Source organism: Phyllopteryx taeniolatus, chromosome 12 (assembly GCF_024500385.1).
Source record: "Phyllopteryx taeniolatus isolate TA_2022b chromosome 12, UOR_Ptae_1.2, whole genome shotgun sequence".
Classification (NCBI taxonomy): Eukaryota; Metazoa; Chordata; class Actinopteri; order Syngnathiformes; family Syngnathidae; genus Phyllopteryx; species Phyllopteryx taeniolatus.
This window is the reverse complement of record NC_084513.1, coordinates 21,317,546-21,332,634: the sequence shown is the minus strand read 5'-3', so window position 1 is coordinate 21,332,634 and position 15,089 is coordinate 21,317,546. Positions and strand designations below refer to the sequence as shown.

Below are 15,089 nucleotides of genomic sequence, written 5' to 3'. Positions count from 1 at the left end.
ACTTTATTCAAATTTGGATATTAAGTTTATGATGATGTTACTGGGGATTGTTTGTATATACTGGACATTTTGTTGTTCATTTTTATACTGACAAAATATGTGACTGTGTTGTCAACTTGAATGACGTCAATAATAACAATAAACAAACAAATAACGCTTGGGATCATAAAAAAACGACACTAAGGGTCTTAATGATTCCCACCAATACACAAAAAATGAAATAAAAAAAAAAAACATTCGTTTCTTTTCCCTTTTTATTTGCTTGGCGGAAACGAGTTTCCTGCCAATAAAAAAAAAGTCTTTTTTTTTAAAACTCATAAATGGCAGCGCTCCTGTCCGCCTATGGGGCGGGGTGATGTATATATACATATATATATATATATATATATATATTACTGGCAAAGACTGTTTCCACCAGCAAAATATTAGTTTTGATTGTGGCAGAAACGGGACAATTAGGAAAAGTATATATTTTTTAAATTGCCTCCATGTGTTGCGTCAAAGCAACAGCAGGAAGCGACACAAAGCCATCATGACATAATGCAATGACATCAGTAGGTTAACCTACATGGTGCATGCTATCCATAGCGTTAATGTGCTATCCGTAGCACATGTTTAAAAAAATAACTATATATATATATATATATATATATATCTCTGAACTAGTCGCCAGCCAATAGCAGGGCACATATGTACAAACAACCATTCGCACTCACATTCAACACCTACAGACGATTTAGAGTCTTCAATTATTTGTATTTAAAAGAAGGCCTTCGACTTGGTGCGCACTTTCATCGTACAAAAGCTAAAATGTTTTGCGTAGGGATGCGTGATAACAGACATCCATCCATCCATCCATTTTCTGTCACGCTTCTCCTCACGCGGGTCGCGGGCGTGCTGGAGCCTATCCCAGCTGTCATCGGGCAGGAGGCGGGGTACACCCTCAACTGGTTGCCACCCAATCGCAGAGCACATAGGAACAAACAACCATTCGCGCTCACAGTCATGCCTACGGGCAATTTTAGAGTCTCCAATGAATGCATGTTTTTGGGAGGAAACCGGAGCGCCCGGAGAAAAGCCACGCAGCCACGGGGAGAACATGCAAACTCCACACAGGCGGGGCCGGGGATTGAACCCGGGTCCTCAGAACCGTGAGGCCGACGCGGTTTTTTTGTAATGGTTTATATCAGGGTTCTTTAGCAATTGCAGTGCCAAGGACCACCAAATAGAAAGCTGGAGTGGGAACTCCCTACTGATGCATAGTGTATGTAATTGTGTTTTATATTTTATTGTCACTGTACAACAAGTACAATGAGATGGAAATGGGATGCCCTGTATAAATGTACCTGCAATCAACGTTTAAACAAAAACTAAAAAAAAAAGTGTTTTCAACACAGCCTTTGTACTTCTTTAGCGTATTAAAGTTGTTAATATGTGTAAAACTAAAAATAACTCATCTTCTTTCCTATAGGCAAAAACATAAATGCAATGAATGAAAAAACGAAACCATGATGTTCAGTCGATGATCCTCACTGCTCTTTATTCAACTCTGGAATCTTTCTAGAAAAACAACAACAACAACTACAATCAGACAGCAAATCAGTACAATTTCACATGGAGAAACAAACAAAGAAAAGTCTCTCTGAGCACCACTATGACTTGAGCGCATGCACTTTCACATCACATTTTCCACACAACAACAGCAATCTCGTGATGCGTTTCCAGATTTCTTTCATCTTCACTCCGTATATGATCGGATTGAAGAGAGGATTGTACACCACGATTTGTAGACTCATTACCAGTCGCAGCGTTTTGGAAAGATCCGACTCCAGTCGCGCTATTATGACGTCAAAGCCGCACAAACACGAGAAGCTGATTAAAACCATCAAGTGGGGTAAACACGTCTCCGCTGCTTTTTTCCGGACTTCTCCGCAGCTGCGATAGGCCACCATGAATATCTTTATGTATGTGAAGAGGATAAACAGCACAGGGATAAGAGTAATATTTGTCAGAACGAGCAAACCCCAGACAGTGAGAAACCTTGGGATCGAACAGAAAAGTTGCTGTACGGAATTGTTACAAAAGATTCCCGCTAATATAAAGTGACACATTTTCTGCTTTGCACTGATGACGGTCGCCACCAATACGTGGCAGGCGGGCAGAAGCCAAACCAAAGCCAAAAGGACGGCGACAGCGGTCGTGCCCATGGTGGTTGCATATCGCAGAGGCTTGCAGATGGACACGTACCTGTCGTAAGCCATGGCCGACAGCAGCAAGAAGTCGGAACCTGCTAGTGAATAAAATATGAGATACTGTGACATGCAAGCTGTGTGAGAAACGCTCTGCCTGCGAGACAAGACGTCCACGAAGAGTTTGGGGTAGATAGCGGTGCTGAACAAAAGCGAGTTGAGAGACAAAGCTGCAATGAAAACATACATGGGCTGGTGAAGGTTCCTGTGAATCCAGATGACACAAATGATGGTGCAATTAGAGCAGAGGATGAGAACATAGAGAATCAACAAGAACACAAAGTATACATATCTGTACTTGTCCACATTTACATAGCCACCGAGACTTATTAGGACGTGTGTTCCATTCATGTGTTCACGCTTCATGCGCACAATGCACACTGTGGTCAAGAGTCGGAGGAGCGTGGAGTCTTTTATGACGGCTCTTCGGCCTCCGTGGAACTCATTACCAGCTGCTGTCATGACAACAAACTCCTCCAAGGCTTCGTGTTCATGTCGCTCGCGAGATTGTGTGACGCCACCTATCTGTCACACGCAGCACGGTCAAAGATTCCCTGGACGAGCGATACGAAATCAATGTTGTTTTCATCACGGGGGCGGCGGTCGTTGTGGTTGCCCTCGGGGGGCTTATTGTAACGGTGAAACTCGGGGGTGTAGCGGTACCCCAAAACGTTTGGTACGTACCTTGCTTATGAGGTGGACAGGCTGTGAAACAACCTACCAAAAAAAAATACATATATATATATATATATATATAAAACACAGAAATGTAATTGGACAATTTCATAATTTCATGGAACAAATAGTCGAATTTCGGTTGTAAAATGTAGGTAGTGTTTAGGCCTGCAGACAAGGCCTCGCTGGCCCTGATTAACGGCACCACTGTCGCTAACAAACAGCACACCGAGGACCAAGCGCATGACATACTGTTCTTTGCTCAACATGATACTTTGTTGGTGTCGTCCAGAGAATTGACTTATTTGTCGGGCGCAACCTCCCACGAGAGCGTCACTGTGACCACTGGCTCATTATTAGCGGCCCCCTGAGGCTGACCTTGTTTGTTTACGCTATCCTTACATCACTCGTTCCCTTCTAATGAACCCTGTGGGCTCGATGCAGGCCGTTTGTGTCCACCCTGTCAACCGACGTGTCAATGCAAATGGAAGGAAACTTTCCAAGGGTGGGCATTGTTGTCGGATTTTGTCATTTTACAATTTCAGCTCTTTTAATGTATCAATAACAGGGGTGGAATGGTTCACAAAATCCAATTCTGTCCGTATCTTGGTTTCGTGGTCACGATTCAGTATACCTTGACTCGTAGGAAAATCAATGATGTCTTGTATAATTAGGTTAAGCATGAACACAGCATGAGTATTATTGTTGTTTGAGCAGCAAAAATATATCCGCTTAAAGCCTCCGGTGGCTGGAAAATATCCAAACCGCGTCATCGCAGGGATTTTCCGCGTCGTGACAACGAGGCACTCTTCAGTGGCCACGGCAGCGCCACGTCCCTGTCGACAACGCCGGCTGTCACGTTGGATCCCCCGCACCCTGCTCTTCCGTCTTCTCTTTGTGCCGCGCATGCACTCACGGCTGACAACGAGGCGCTCTAATGGAGCCACGTCAGTGGATCTCGTAATGAGATCCGTGGAGGATGAGCAGCCCTCATAAAACACTTGACGCTCCTGCAACTCTTGACCGCAGTGTGCATCGTGCGCCCGAAGAGTGAACACATGAATGGAACATGATGAACGGAACACACGCCCTAATATGTCTCGGTGCCAATGAAGATGTGGACAAGTACAGATACGTTGTTGACGACACCCGACACAGAGACACGTGCCTCAGAAACTGTCTTTGTGTGTAATTCGACAGCTTTCCCCACGCTTTCTGAAGAGGAGCCGAGGTAAGCATGTTCGGTGTCGTTGATAATGAGCAACATTGATATGTTGCTTATGTATTACATGGAATGCAAAAACCTTTATTTTTCTAATGATTTTCCTGATACGACCAAACGCATTTTACAAAATTACTTACATCCTCCTTCTTATTAGACTGCGTATTGCATAGTAACCATGAGCCAGTGTAATGAAATCATTTCAGTATTCATAACTGTCCAAAACAAAAAACTTTATGAATTTGAAGTCCTGCTTTGCTTACAATCCGTCTGTCACACGCCCCGCCGTGCCGGCCGAATGATAAATAGTCATCAATTTAAAACATTTAAAAATACTTTCAAAGTCTAAATCCAATCCAATATAAATTGTCCTGTACCTGCCCTCTATCTGCGATATGAAGCATGCCACACTAAACCATCATTTATGTCCAGTATATGTCAATGGGAGAGAAATATATGATGTACGCGTAAATATACGGGTTTTATCAAGTCTATCAATTGGATGCATCAAAAAGTAATCAAGTGTCATCGTAGTCGTCGCCTCTGTTTACCCCGTCTAAAGCACATTGTTGTTTTCGCTTCGGCGCTGGCGGACTCCAAGCTACGCTAGCCTATGTGACACCTCGTCATGTCGCGCGAAATATGTGGCGCGACATGACGTCACACTGAATCACGATGACCCTATTACGCCGTCGTACTTGTCGAAGAAAAGCGTTCAACTTTGTCCCCGTGTTTCATTCCAAACTTTATTGGCATCATATTAAAAATGGGCGGTTGACAATTGGCGGGGGCCGCGGGGGCGTCGGTCATCGGCAGCCGCACTCATCCACCACCATGTCCTGGTAATGGCGCAGCACCACATTGTCGTTGTTGTCATAGTAGAGCATGGAGATGGGCGAGAAGCGGACGGGCACGCAGCAGGGCTGAGGGGTGCCGTCCGGGTCCAGCGAGTGTACCAAAGTCTGCAGGATGGCGTGGTTGGTGCTGTTCAGCCTGTCGCTAAGGGGGAAGGGGCACTCCCCGTGGCAATAGTTTGCCACGTAGCCCTGCGGCGCGATGATCCAATCCTGCCAGCCCACGTCCTTGAAGTCCACATAGAGACGGCGGGCCTTGCAGACGTTGCTGGGCGACACCGGGGGCAGCGCGCGGGCGGGGCTCCTCCGTCGCCGGGATCGGCACTGCTGCGGGTGGAGCGACACCGCCACGAGCGAGGCCCGCACAGGGGGCGCCGCCCACGACCGATCCGGGTCGGCGCCCAGAGGTCGGAGTTCCAGAAGCAGACCGTAATTGCGGGTCGGGCGGCGCCACGACTCGGCCGGCGAGGTGACGTCCAAGGTGACCGACGCCCCTTCTGGGCCCGGCCGGACCGACTGGGACAGGAGGAGGCGGCGGTCGGCCCGAGGGTCGGCGCCTTTCGGCGTGGGCCGGACCACCTTGTACAGAACGGCACTGACGGCGGGAGCGCTTCGTAGAAGGGCCGCCGCCGCCGTCCTCCACGGGAAGTGGACCTGCAGCCGGGCCAGGGACAAGACCTCCGACGACTCCAGGGCCCCCAGACTGAAAAACAGATGCCGGTCCACGCAGCCTGGGCACGCCACGCCAGAACCCGGAACTACAGCGCCTGCATTCACGCACACGCACACAATGAGACACACAAATGTAAGTGCACAGACACAAGACACACACACGTATGTATTCAGCTTCACACGATCAGGATTTTTGGGGCCGATCAGCGAGTTTAAAAAAACGATAACCGATCACAACATGGAGGAAAATGCCTCATTAAATGACTTGTTCATTTACTGTATATACTTGTGCACTTAATTGCTCCAAAAAATCTATTTCCAATAAATAATGTATCTCTATTTATGCCAGTGAGGCATAGTGACACGGAACAAAAGATAAATGCTCTTCTATTAGATGGCGGGAAGTACATACAGTCATTAACGTCTCCACTTTTTGTGACATTTTTGTTTGTTGCTGCGCCGTGAGCTTTTTCAATTGTGAAATATGTTCCTTGGCGCCACAAAGGTTGGAAATCACTGCGCTCGTCAGATCGTGTATTCCAATCGGTCAGGTCAGACCGACATCACAACATGACAGATGACAGAAGTAACGGGTGCTAACTTACTGTCATGAAATGACTGTATTTTGAATTCAAGTGCTTCGCCCACACCGAAACTTTAGAGCATGACTCGACAGAACGGCGGCATGTTTGCGTCCGACCGTTCGTGCTAGCGCGAGCTTGCTAGGCTACATAACGTTTTGTTGCCCGCTTGCGAGCCGTATCGTATTCAGAGTACGTGAACGTACCTCAAGCGAGCCTTAAACCAACGTCCTCTCTGTCCCGAGCGCCGGTGACCGCCCACGCACGTTTTCCCCCATTTTGTCCTTATAATCCCGTCGGCACGGTAACGAGTGTCTCCGGTCGCATTTGAGTTGACCAGATAAAGCCCAATGATGGTAAAAAACGGGATGCGGTGGTATCGGCATACAAGATTTCATTGCAGTAGTCTGAAACAATCGTGCAATCGTGGAAGAGCAAGTTTGTCTTGTCGTCTGATCCGGGCATTACGTGTTGTCTGTCCCACACCGCCAACATGTTTTTATTTATTTTTTTAAATAACTTTATTGGCTGTCAGATATTTACAGGTCTACGTCAAAAGACACGCGACAAGGCTATAAATAAACCAGCTTTGGGATTCAAATATACTGCGCACGCAGCGGCGCGGCGTCAATGTCTTTTGCAGAGATCGGATCGGCGAATTGCGCCATTAAATGCTAAATATCGGCCGATACCGATAAGGCCGACAAAATCGGTGTAAAGTCTAGTATGCATGTAGCCACTTACGAACACAGACACACAAACAAAACCGTTCAGAGACACACGCGTATACACGCACAGGAACATACACGAACAACAGACAGACGCGCAAGCACACGCACGGACGCACAACTACACGTGCAAATGTGCACAAGTACAGAAACGGAGACACAAACGCACTCACACGGAAATGGAGACACTTAGACACGAACACACACAGCAACACGTGCGCACACACAGAGACACGGTGACACGGAAAAGAACACACAAATAAACAGATACGCACAAACACAGGGACACACGTGCACGTGCAAGGTTTCCCCTGGATGTTTTGTTTTTTTTCCCTACAGGCGGTTAGGGTCTGGGTAGGGTCTTCTGACAGCTACCAGGGGCTCCAAGTTCCTGGGCTGCTTGGTGGAAAAGCCTCGATGGACACACACACACACACACACATATATATATATATATATATATATATATGCAAATTTGTTTGTGTATTTCATACACGAGGAAACACACGATTGCACACGCCGGGCCCGAAGTCGATGTGAGAGGAAGCAAAAGCGGGGGTTCGTCTACTTGCTGGACGGCACCGCTGCCACTACCTTGGTCTTGCACGTATCTGATGATGTTGCCGCGGACGCCGTACTCGGACACCGTGCACGGATCGCCCTCGCCGGCCCGGACGCGCGCCGACCTCCGGAACATCCTCCAGAGAGCCGGAGGGACGTCGTGGCGCCGGGACCGGGAACCGGGAAGGCCCGTGCGGGCGGGCGGCCGCTCGGAGAGGCCCAAGGCGCCGAGGAGCAGCCGCTCCTGGGGGACGGCGTCCACGCCGACCGGGACCAGGACGAGGAGCAACAGGAGCGCACCCATGTTGTTCTTCTCCTTCCGCACTTCGCTCAGCTGCGCGCGGGGGTGCGTTTGATTTAAATGGCGCGACCTCCCGGTGTGATAGATAAGATAGTGGGGGGAGCGCGGCGTCTCCCAACAATTTCCTTTGTTTTTTTTTTTGTTTCTTCTGAACTGTTTATCACGGCCCTACGCGACAGAAATGAGTTTGACACTCCTGATTGACCTAGCAAGTTGCAAGTAGAGAAATGAGATGAGGGCCAGCGCTACAGAAAATATGGAGACATGCAAGCGACAACCAGCTGTGTGTTATTAAATCATTTTGAAGGGAACGCGACACAGAAATAGGACTGCATTGGATTTTCAACTATTTATAAGTGGAATAAAGAGCAAGTAATTCATTTGAAGATTAAAGTGAATTTAAGAGGAATTCATTCATTCATTCATTCATACATCATGTGGGCCGGAAGTTGTGCTCGCGGCGCCATTCCCAAGTCTTCCAAAATGTGGCTCACTGGCCTCCGCGGGGAAGGCTTCCTCTCGGGGTCTGGGGCCAAAGTCGGTTTGCACGCGACATTTCAACATCTCAAGTCTCAAGCACGGAGTCGTCATGAGGCGTTCCACAACTATGGGAAATCTCGGGAAGTGGTTTACCGCGGCGAATGTGGCCAAAAAACCAACTCGGCTACCGTGCTGCGCCGATGCGAGTCGCTTCTGTTTTCAGAAACGTCGGCCAGTCGATTGATTGGCGGGTTTCTACTACTACTGATTCGCCCTTCTTAACCAGATTTTCTCAAGAGGTTCGTTATTGTTAGAGGTCACAGGTTTTCTTCCTTTCCGCCGTATTCTCTGTAGTTAATTGGCAGTTTTTGTTGGTTTTCGCCAGATCTACTTTCCTCATTGCCTTCTACAAAATGGCGCCACCGGACGTCCCTTCATTCACACACACACACATTAAATTACTATCAAATGTGAGGATGGTGACCTCAAGTGGATAAAATATCTTTGTTTTTTTTTTTTTACAAATAACATTTGATCACAAAACTAACAATGAACATAGAATTTAAAAATATAAGTTGTGAATTTAGAGGTGCTTTGAACAGCTGTTCTCCAAAAATGAGAGCTATATATATATATATTTTTTTTTTAGAAGTATCTGAATCTTCCAATGCAAGTCATGTCTACTACGTATGGGGAAGTGACACAGGTACAGTTTGAAATGCATTGACACTCGTTTTGGGCATATTATGTCGATATTTTTTTTCAATCTTGCTCTTCTCTCACTCCGCTGTGCCTTCTTTATTCTGGTAACGTACAAAGAGCGAAAGAGGGAATTTGAGCTGTGCAATGCAACTCGAGTCCGTGCAGTTGAAGTCAAAGAGCGCTCACCACTCATGTGCACGGCTTGCTTTCGTCTTGCTTTTGTCCCACTGGAAGTCGTCCCGCGGATCACGTTGGAGAGGCGACTTTGCACGGGCGGGAAATGGCGTCCGGCTGCATTTGCTTGAGAATCACTTGAACGATCGATTTGATTTCTTTTCATCGCAAGTTGTGTTCTCGTCTTTTTCAGAAGCCTTTTTTTGAAAATAAAACTCGTTGTTGTAACATTTCAACTTTGTTCTGCTAAAATGACAACTTTATTTTGGGATTTTAAATGCCATTTCGGCGCGTGAGCTTCAGGAAAGGAGTACGTCTTTTTGTACCAGAACGGTAGCCAAACTTAGTGGATGCTGTGAAGCATCGCGGGACGATTCCCGGCATGGCCGGGTCGTCTCGGTGCTCCCCACCCAAGCATTCGGCTTCCTCCCGTGAAACCCTTCCCGTTTTCTGCAGTCATCCTTAGCCGCCTGCCACGTTTTTCTCGTCTTCTCGGAACGATAGCAAAAACCGCCGTACAGCCAACTGGCAGGGTCGCATTCAGAAGCTCAAGCCGCAAAGACATGTTTATGAGAAAACCGTGACAGGACGACGAAGGTGTAAAAAGTAGGCTCGGTGCGACTCCCTGTCCACCGGGGTCGCCGTGTAACCGCGGCTGGCGTGGGAACGCTGCCGTCCATCCTGACGCAGGATGCAGGAAGGCCTCGCGATTGTGCGCTTCTCCTTTTAACGTGAGCACGACGCCGACTGTACCTTAGCGACCGGTGGCCGTTTGCACACGTACGCCAGCGATGATTCGCACGGGGCCCATCTCCACTTGCTCCACGGTCTGTGGAGCTGTGGAAAGAAGTCGAGTAAAGCGCCTCACGCCAAGCGCCCGACGGGCCAAATTTGAGAACTGGCCATCACAGACAGCAAAAGTCGTTTGTTGTCTTCGTCATGTGCAGGCTCTCGCACATCTCAGGTGCGGTCCATTTCTTCTGCTCATCCTTGAGATGGTTCTACACCTTGATTGGAGTCCAGCTGTGTTTGATTATATCGATTGGACTTGATTACGAAAGCCACACCCCTTTCTATATAAGACCTTACAGCTCACAGTGCATGTCAGAGCAAATGAGAACCATGAGGTCAAAGGAACTGCCTGAAGAGCTCAGAGGCAGAATTGTGGCAAGGCACAGAACTGGCCAAGGTTACAAAAAAAACAATTCTGCTGCATTTAAGGTTCCTAAGAGCACAGTGGCCTCCATAATCCTGAAATGGAAGACGTTTGGGACGATCAGAACCCTGCCTAGAGCTGGCCGTCCCGCCAAACTTGGCAATCCGGGAGAACAGCCTAGGTGAGAGAGGTACAGAAGAACCCAAAGATCACTGTGGCTGAGCTCCACAGATGCAGTCGGGAGATGGGAGAAAGTTCTAGAAAGTCAACCATCACTGCAGCCTTCCAGCAGTCGGGGCTTTATGGCAGAGTGGCCCGACGGAAGGAAGCCTCTCCTCGGTGCAAGACACATGAAAGCCCGCATGGAGTTTGCTAAAAAAAAAAAGGAAAAAAGAAAAACACCTGAAGGACTCCAAGATGGTGAGAAAAAAGATTCGCTGGTCTGATGAGACCAAGATAGAATTTTGTAAGTGGCATGTGTGGCGAAAAGCAGGCACTGCTCATCACCTGTCCAACACAGTCCCAACAGTGAAGCACGGTGGTGGCAGCATCATGCTGTCGGGTTAGGGTTTTCAGCTGCAGGGACAGGGACAGGGAGACCGGCTGCAATCGAAGAAAGGATGAATGCCGCCAAGTACAGGGAAATCCTGGACGAAAACCTTCTCCAGAGTGCGCAGAAGGTTCACCTTCCAACAAGACAATGACCCTAAGCACACAGCTAAAATACTGAAGGAGTGGCTTCAGAACAACTCGGTGACTGTTTTTGAATCATTCAGCCAGAGCCCTGACTTCAACCCAATTGAGCATCTCTGGAAAGACCTGAAAATGGCTGCCCACCAATGTTCACCATCCAACCTGACAGAACTGGAGAGGATCTGCAAGGAGCAATGGCAGAGGATCCCCAAATCTCCACTCCCAAAAAGACTCGTAGCTCTGTTAGCTGTATTTGACGTGACACGTTAATGTACACGCAACACCCCACTGGTTGCTTTTTATGAACTTTCTTTGCATGTTTCCTTTTGACCCTTTTCTTTTAATTTAACCACACCTATTTCACTTCTCTCCGTAGGATAGAAGCCCCCGGAGCAACAACAGCAAAGTCATCTAAAACAAAAACTGCTAAAGAAGGCTATCGTTTCCTGCTCGTCAATCAAGAATGGACTTGTTTTCAGTTGTTGTGATTGTAATAGTGTGAGTCCATATTTTGAAGACAAAGGGAATCATTTGTGTGTTCTTGTATGTTTTTTTCCCCCATCAAAATATTATATTGTATGTTGTTGTTGTTGTTTTAGCAACATAAATAGACTGACAACCATCACAAGTGTGCTGCAGTGAATGAGACAGAAAAAAGTGGACCTCGCAGGAAACCACTGTACGGTTTTGCTGTCATGTTTTTTTGTTACGTTGTGGAATGTTGTTGTTTTGAATAAAACCTCTCAGCTACAGAACTGCTCACACTGTCAGCTGGATGTGTGATCACAGTACGTTCAAATAAATGACTGGAACGAAATGGAACGACCCTACGTCAAGTAGAATTCAAAATGTCCACCAGAGGACGCACTAATCGAAGACTGTTTGGACCCAGTTATTTATTTATTCATTCATTGCTGTCCAATATGGTATGCAAAGCCAGTTAGTGAAAATAACAAAAGTAAAGCTTCTTTTTTTTTTTTTTAACTATCGGAAACGGGACAGTTGACTTATCTGAATGCAACTTGCATGCTAGTTGTTGTTGTTGTTGTTGTTGTTGTTGAGCTACGTTTCTCATTTCGCTTCTGCTTACGTTTATACCGTGAGAACGCCCGATCCACGCTCGGGCTCGATTAATATTTGGATGGGACACCGTTTAGGAGAAGGTGCTGGCTTTTTGCAACAGTTAACTCGTTTCAATTGATGGAAGCGTTGCTTTAAAAAAAAAAAAACAACAACAAAAAATTCACAGCAGTTGGCCTTCCGACGAGGAGGTCTCCCATCCAAGAACTAACCAGGACCAACCCTGCTTAGCTTCCAAGACTGGACATTCTCGATGTACTATGGCCATAAGCAATCGTAACGACAGTTGCAAACTCTTATAGGCAACACAGCTACTATGTATATTTTCTCAATCATTTGCGATGGCGATCTGATTGGTCCTCTCGGTGTTCCCCGCACTGATCAGGAAGTAGAACCAAAGATGTTTAGTTATGTTCGTTCCTTGAGTCATAGTCTTGTAAATTGGAACAATTAGTAACGATTAGCTAAAACTCCAGCCATTTATTTGGTTTTTGGATCACAGGGGAGTTACCTCAACTATTATTAATCATGTAGACGAGTACAACGACTGGTTGGTCGGCTGTAGCGAGCTGCCGTAAACTGGTTCAAGGCGGACCCCCCCAAAAGAAAAACACGGCATCCGCCATTTCCTCACAAGGGGGCGAGGTCACCACAGTTGCGGCTTTACTAGCTTTTTTATTTTTTTGGGTACTTGTGATAAATCATCAAGATTTTTTAAGATGGTAAATATATTTTGAAGAGTTTTATGCCTCGTCGTTTTGATAAAGTTGCGAAAGGCACACTGTTTATGTAGTGTGCTTCCAGCGTTTCCCCCTCTGTGTCATGCAGTGGTCTTTGCTGTTGTGACGTCACGTTTGCTGTAGTTCGCCAAAAACGACGCTTGGGGTCAACCAAGGCCTTCGATAAACCCTGGAGCAAATTTTGTGGAGAATAATCAGAATTTATTGAAAAAAGATTTTATACATATACAGTTTATATAATTGTACAGAACATAAAGACACCAAGTCATTAATTTACAAATACAACAATAATATTTATATTTAGATATTCAAAACAACTTAATTAATCAGATTGTCGACTGTGGAATCTAACAAGAATATGAGGATTTAAGAGTTAAAAAAAAATAAAATAAATGAATAGCAATGACCATTTAAAAAAAAGAAAAAGTATACAGTGCCCCTAAACGTTAGAAAAAGTCAATATTTTAAAATAAAAAAACTGAAAATGGGTTAGTTGAGCACATTCGACACTCGCTGACATCAACTATAAAGCCTATAGTAAACTAGAAATGATTGAGCGCTGCGAAGGCAAATAGATGATCATCACTCTTAAATGACCCTCTGTGAGCAAACATTTTTTTTAAGATGCATTTAAAAAAACAAAAAAAAAACTGTACTTGTAAGTGTTATTTTAATTTGATTTCTACACCACTAATTTGCATTTAGACTTGAGTCAACCAAAGTCCACAAACATTAATGAGCTTCACCTCTTGGCGCTAAACAAGGTTTGGGGGACAGTTACACAAAGATTTCACTGTGCATTCTTTTGTTATAAAATTGACTTAAGACAATCTTGGTAGATAACCCCCCCCCAAAAAAAATGCATCGTTACTACTGTGACTATTTATCATCTTAAGGGTGTTTTCTCCCAGCTCGGGATATGACTGTTAAATTCCCTGTTGGATTTCTGTGGGTCCAGTGAGTCACTTGTTTGTTTGTTTGTTTTTTTGTCTTCTCCCCCCAGTTGCACCATTCATTTGTTTCTGTGCGCGCTCCACTGGCGATGTGTAGGATGCATGATGTGTGTTTTCCTGCCTGTTAGATGACTGTAGCTGTGTCATCCCTTTTATATAACTCTGCGGGGGTCCCTCGTACTATTTTAGCTTGTCTTGCTCTGAAGATGCAGAAAGTGCTGTCACAGTACCAACAATGTGACTTTGATAATTCACTTGTATGAAACACAGTAATAGAAGAAATCTGCAAAATAGCGCCCACATATTTGTAACAAATTATTATTGATACACATTTGAAAAGAGTATGACACTCCAAATTGCACGACGTGGCAAATTATGCGCGATAGGATTGTGAAACGGAAATCTGCAATGTGTCACAAAGAGGAAAAAGGAAAACAGCCATGCAGGTTAATACTTTTGATGGCGACTGAAATGAGCTGCAACCTGTCCTAGGTAGCGAGGCATTATATTTGTGGATACCGTGTTTTTCAGTGTGCATCTCTCACTGACGTTTTCATCTAAGAATGAAGTTGCCTCAAAGAGCCAATGGCTGATTTTAGCAACGGTTTCTCCGAACACTCGACTCCTTGTTGAAATCTGAATTCATGCCGCCTGTAGTCCGAGGCAAACAGAGCGTGGGCACGATATTGTCTGTGAATAACTTGTTTTATGGGCCCTGGGAGTATCTGTGCAGCTAAACAGAATATTCCATGAAAGCCTTCTTTCTTTCTTTCTTTCTTTCTTTCTTGAGGGAGCGCGTGTCTGGCTGCCAGGGAGAACAACAGTCGCCTTTTCTGCACACAACCCCAGAGACACGTGTCTTCTGTCATTTGCATGCAGACGTTAACAATGGGAATCCAAATTGCGGCCTCCATTTTGCTCCGTAGACCCGATCCCCACTTTGAGTGCCGGCACAATCGAAGCAGCCTTCAGTCCTCAAGCGCCGCATTCACCTGCCATGTGGAGTTATCCCGATGATACTTGATTTGAATGCAATGAAGATTATATACGTAGCTAAGCAGTCTATCTGCTTCAGATGCCTCATTTGCGGCCTTCCCAAGTGGGTTAGGGACCTGTTAGGTTTCCGGCGCTGTGGGAACACATCTCCGGCCTTAAACAAGGACCCGCTCACTCTATTTGCAAATAACCTAAAAGTCGCTGATGTGCCTTTATGCCTTTGAAAACAAGTGACAATCTTTTTATTCACTTAGCGTTGACCTAGCTAGCAG

General features: G+C 46.0%; 2 protein-coding genes across 2 annotated transcripts; both read right to left on the bottom strand.

Annotated features, from left to right (window-relative positions):
* Nucleotides 1-712: 712 nt before the first annotated feature.
* On the bottom strand, nt 713-2,876 carry LOC133486910 (olfactory receptor 6N2-like). Its single transcript, XM_061792746.1, has one exon. It carries the CDS (start codon nt 2,709-2,711, stop codon nt 1,653-1,655), a length of 1,059 nt encoding a protein of 352 aa, XP_061648730.1. The 5' UTR covers nt 2,712-2,876; the 3' UTR covers nt 713-1,652.
* Nucleotides 2,877-4,202: 1,326 nt separating this feature from the next.
* gdf3 (growth differentiation factor 3) lies at nt 4,203-7,997 on the bottom strand. Its single transcript, XM_061793104.1, has 2 exons — nt 7,576-7,997; nt 4,203-5,767 (listed from the first exon to the last, which is right to left on the bottom strand). The coding sequence occupies exons 1-2, from the start codon at nt 7,844-7,846 to the stop codon at nt 4,953-4,955; spliced, it is 1,086 nt and encodes a 361-aa protein (XP_061649088.1). The 5' UTR covers nt 7,847-7,997; the 3' UTR covers nt 4,203-4,952.
* Between the last annotated feature and the right edge of the window lie 7,092 nt (nt 7,998-15,089).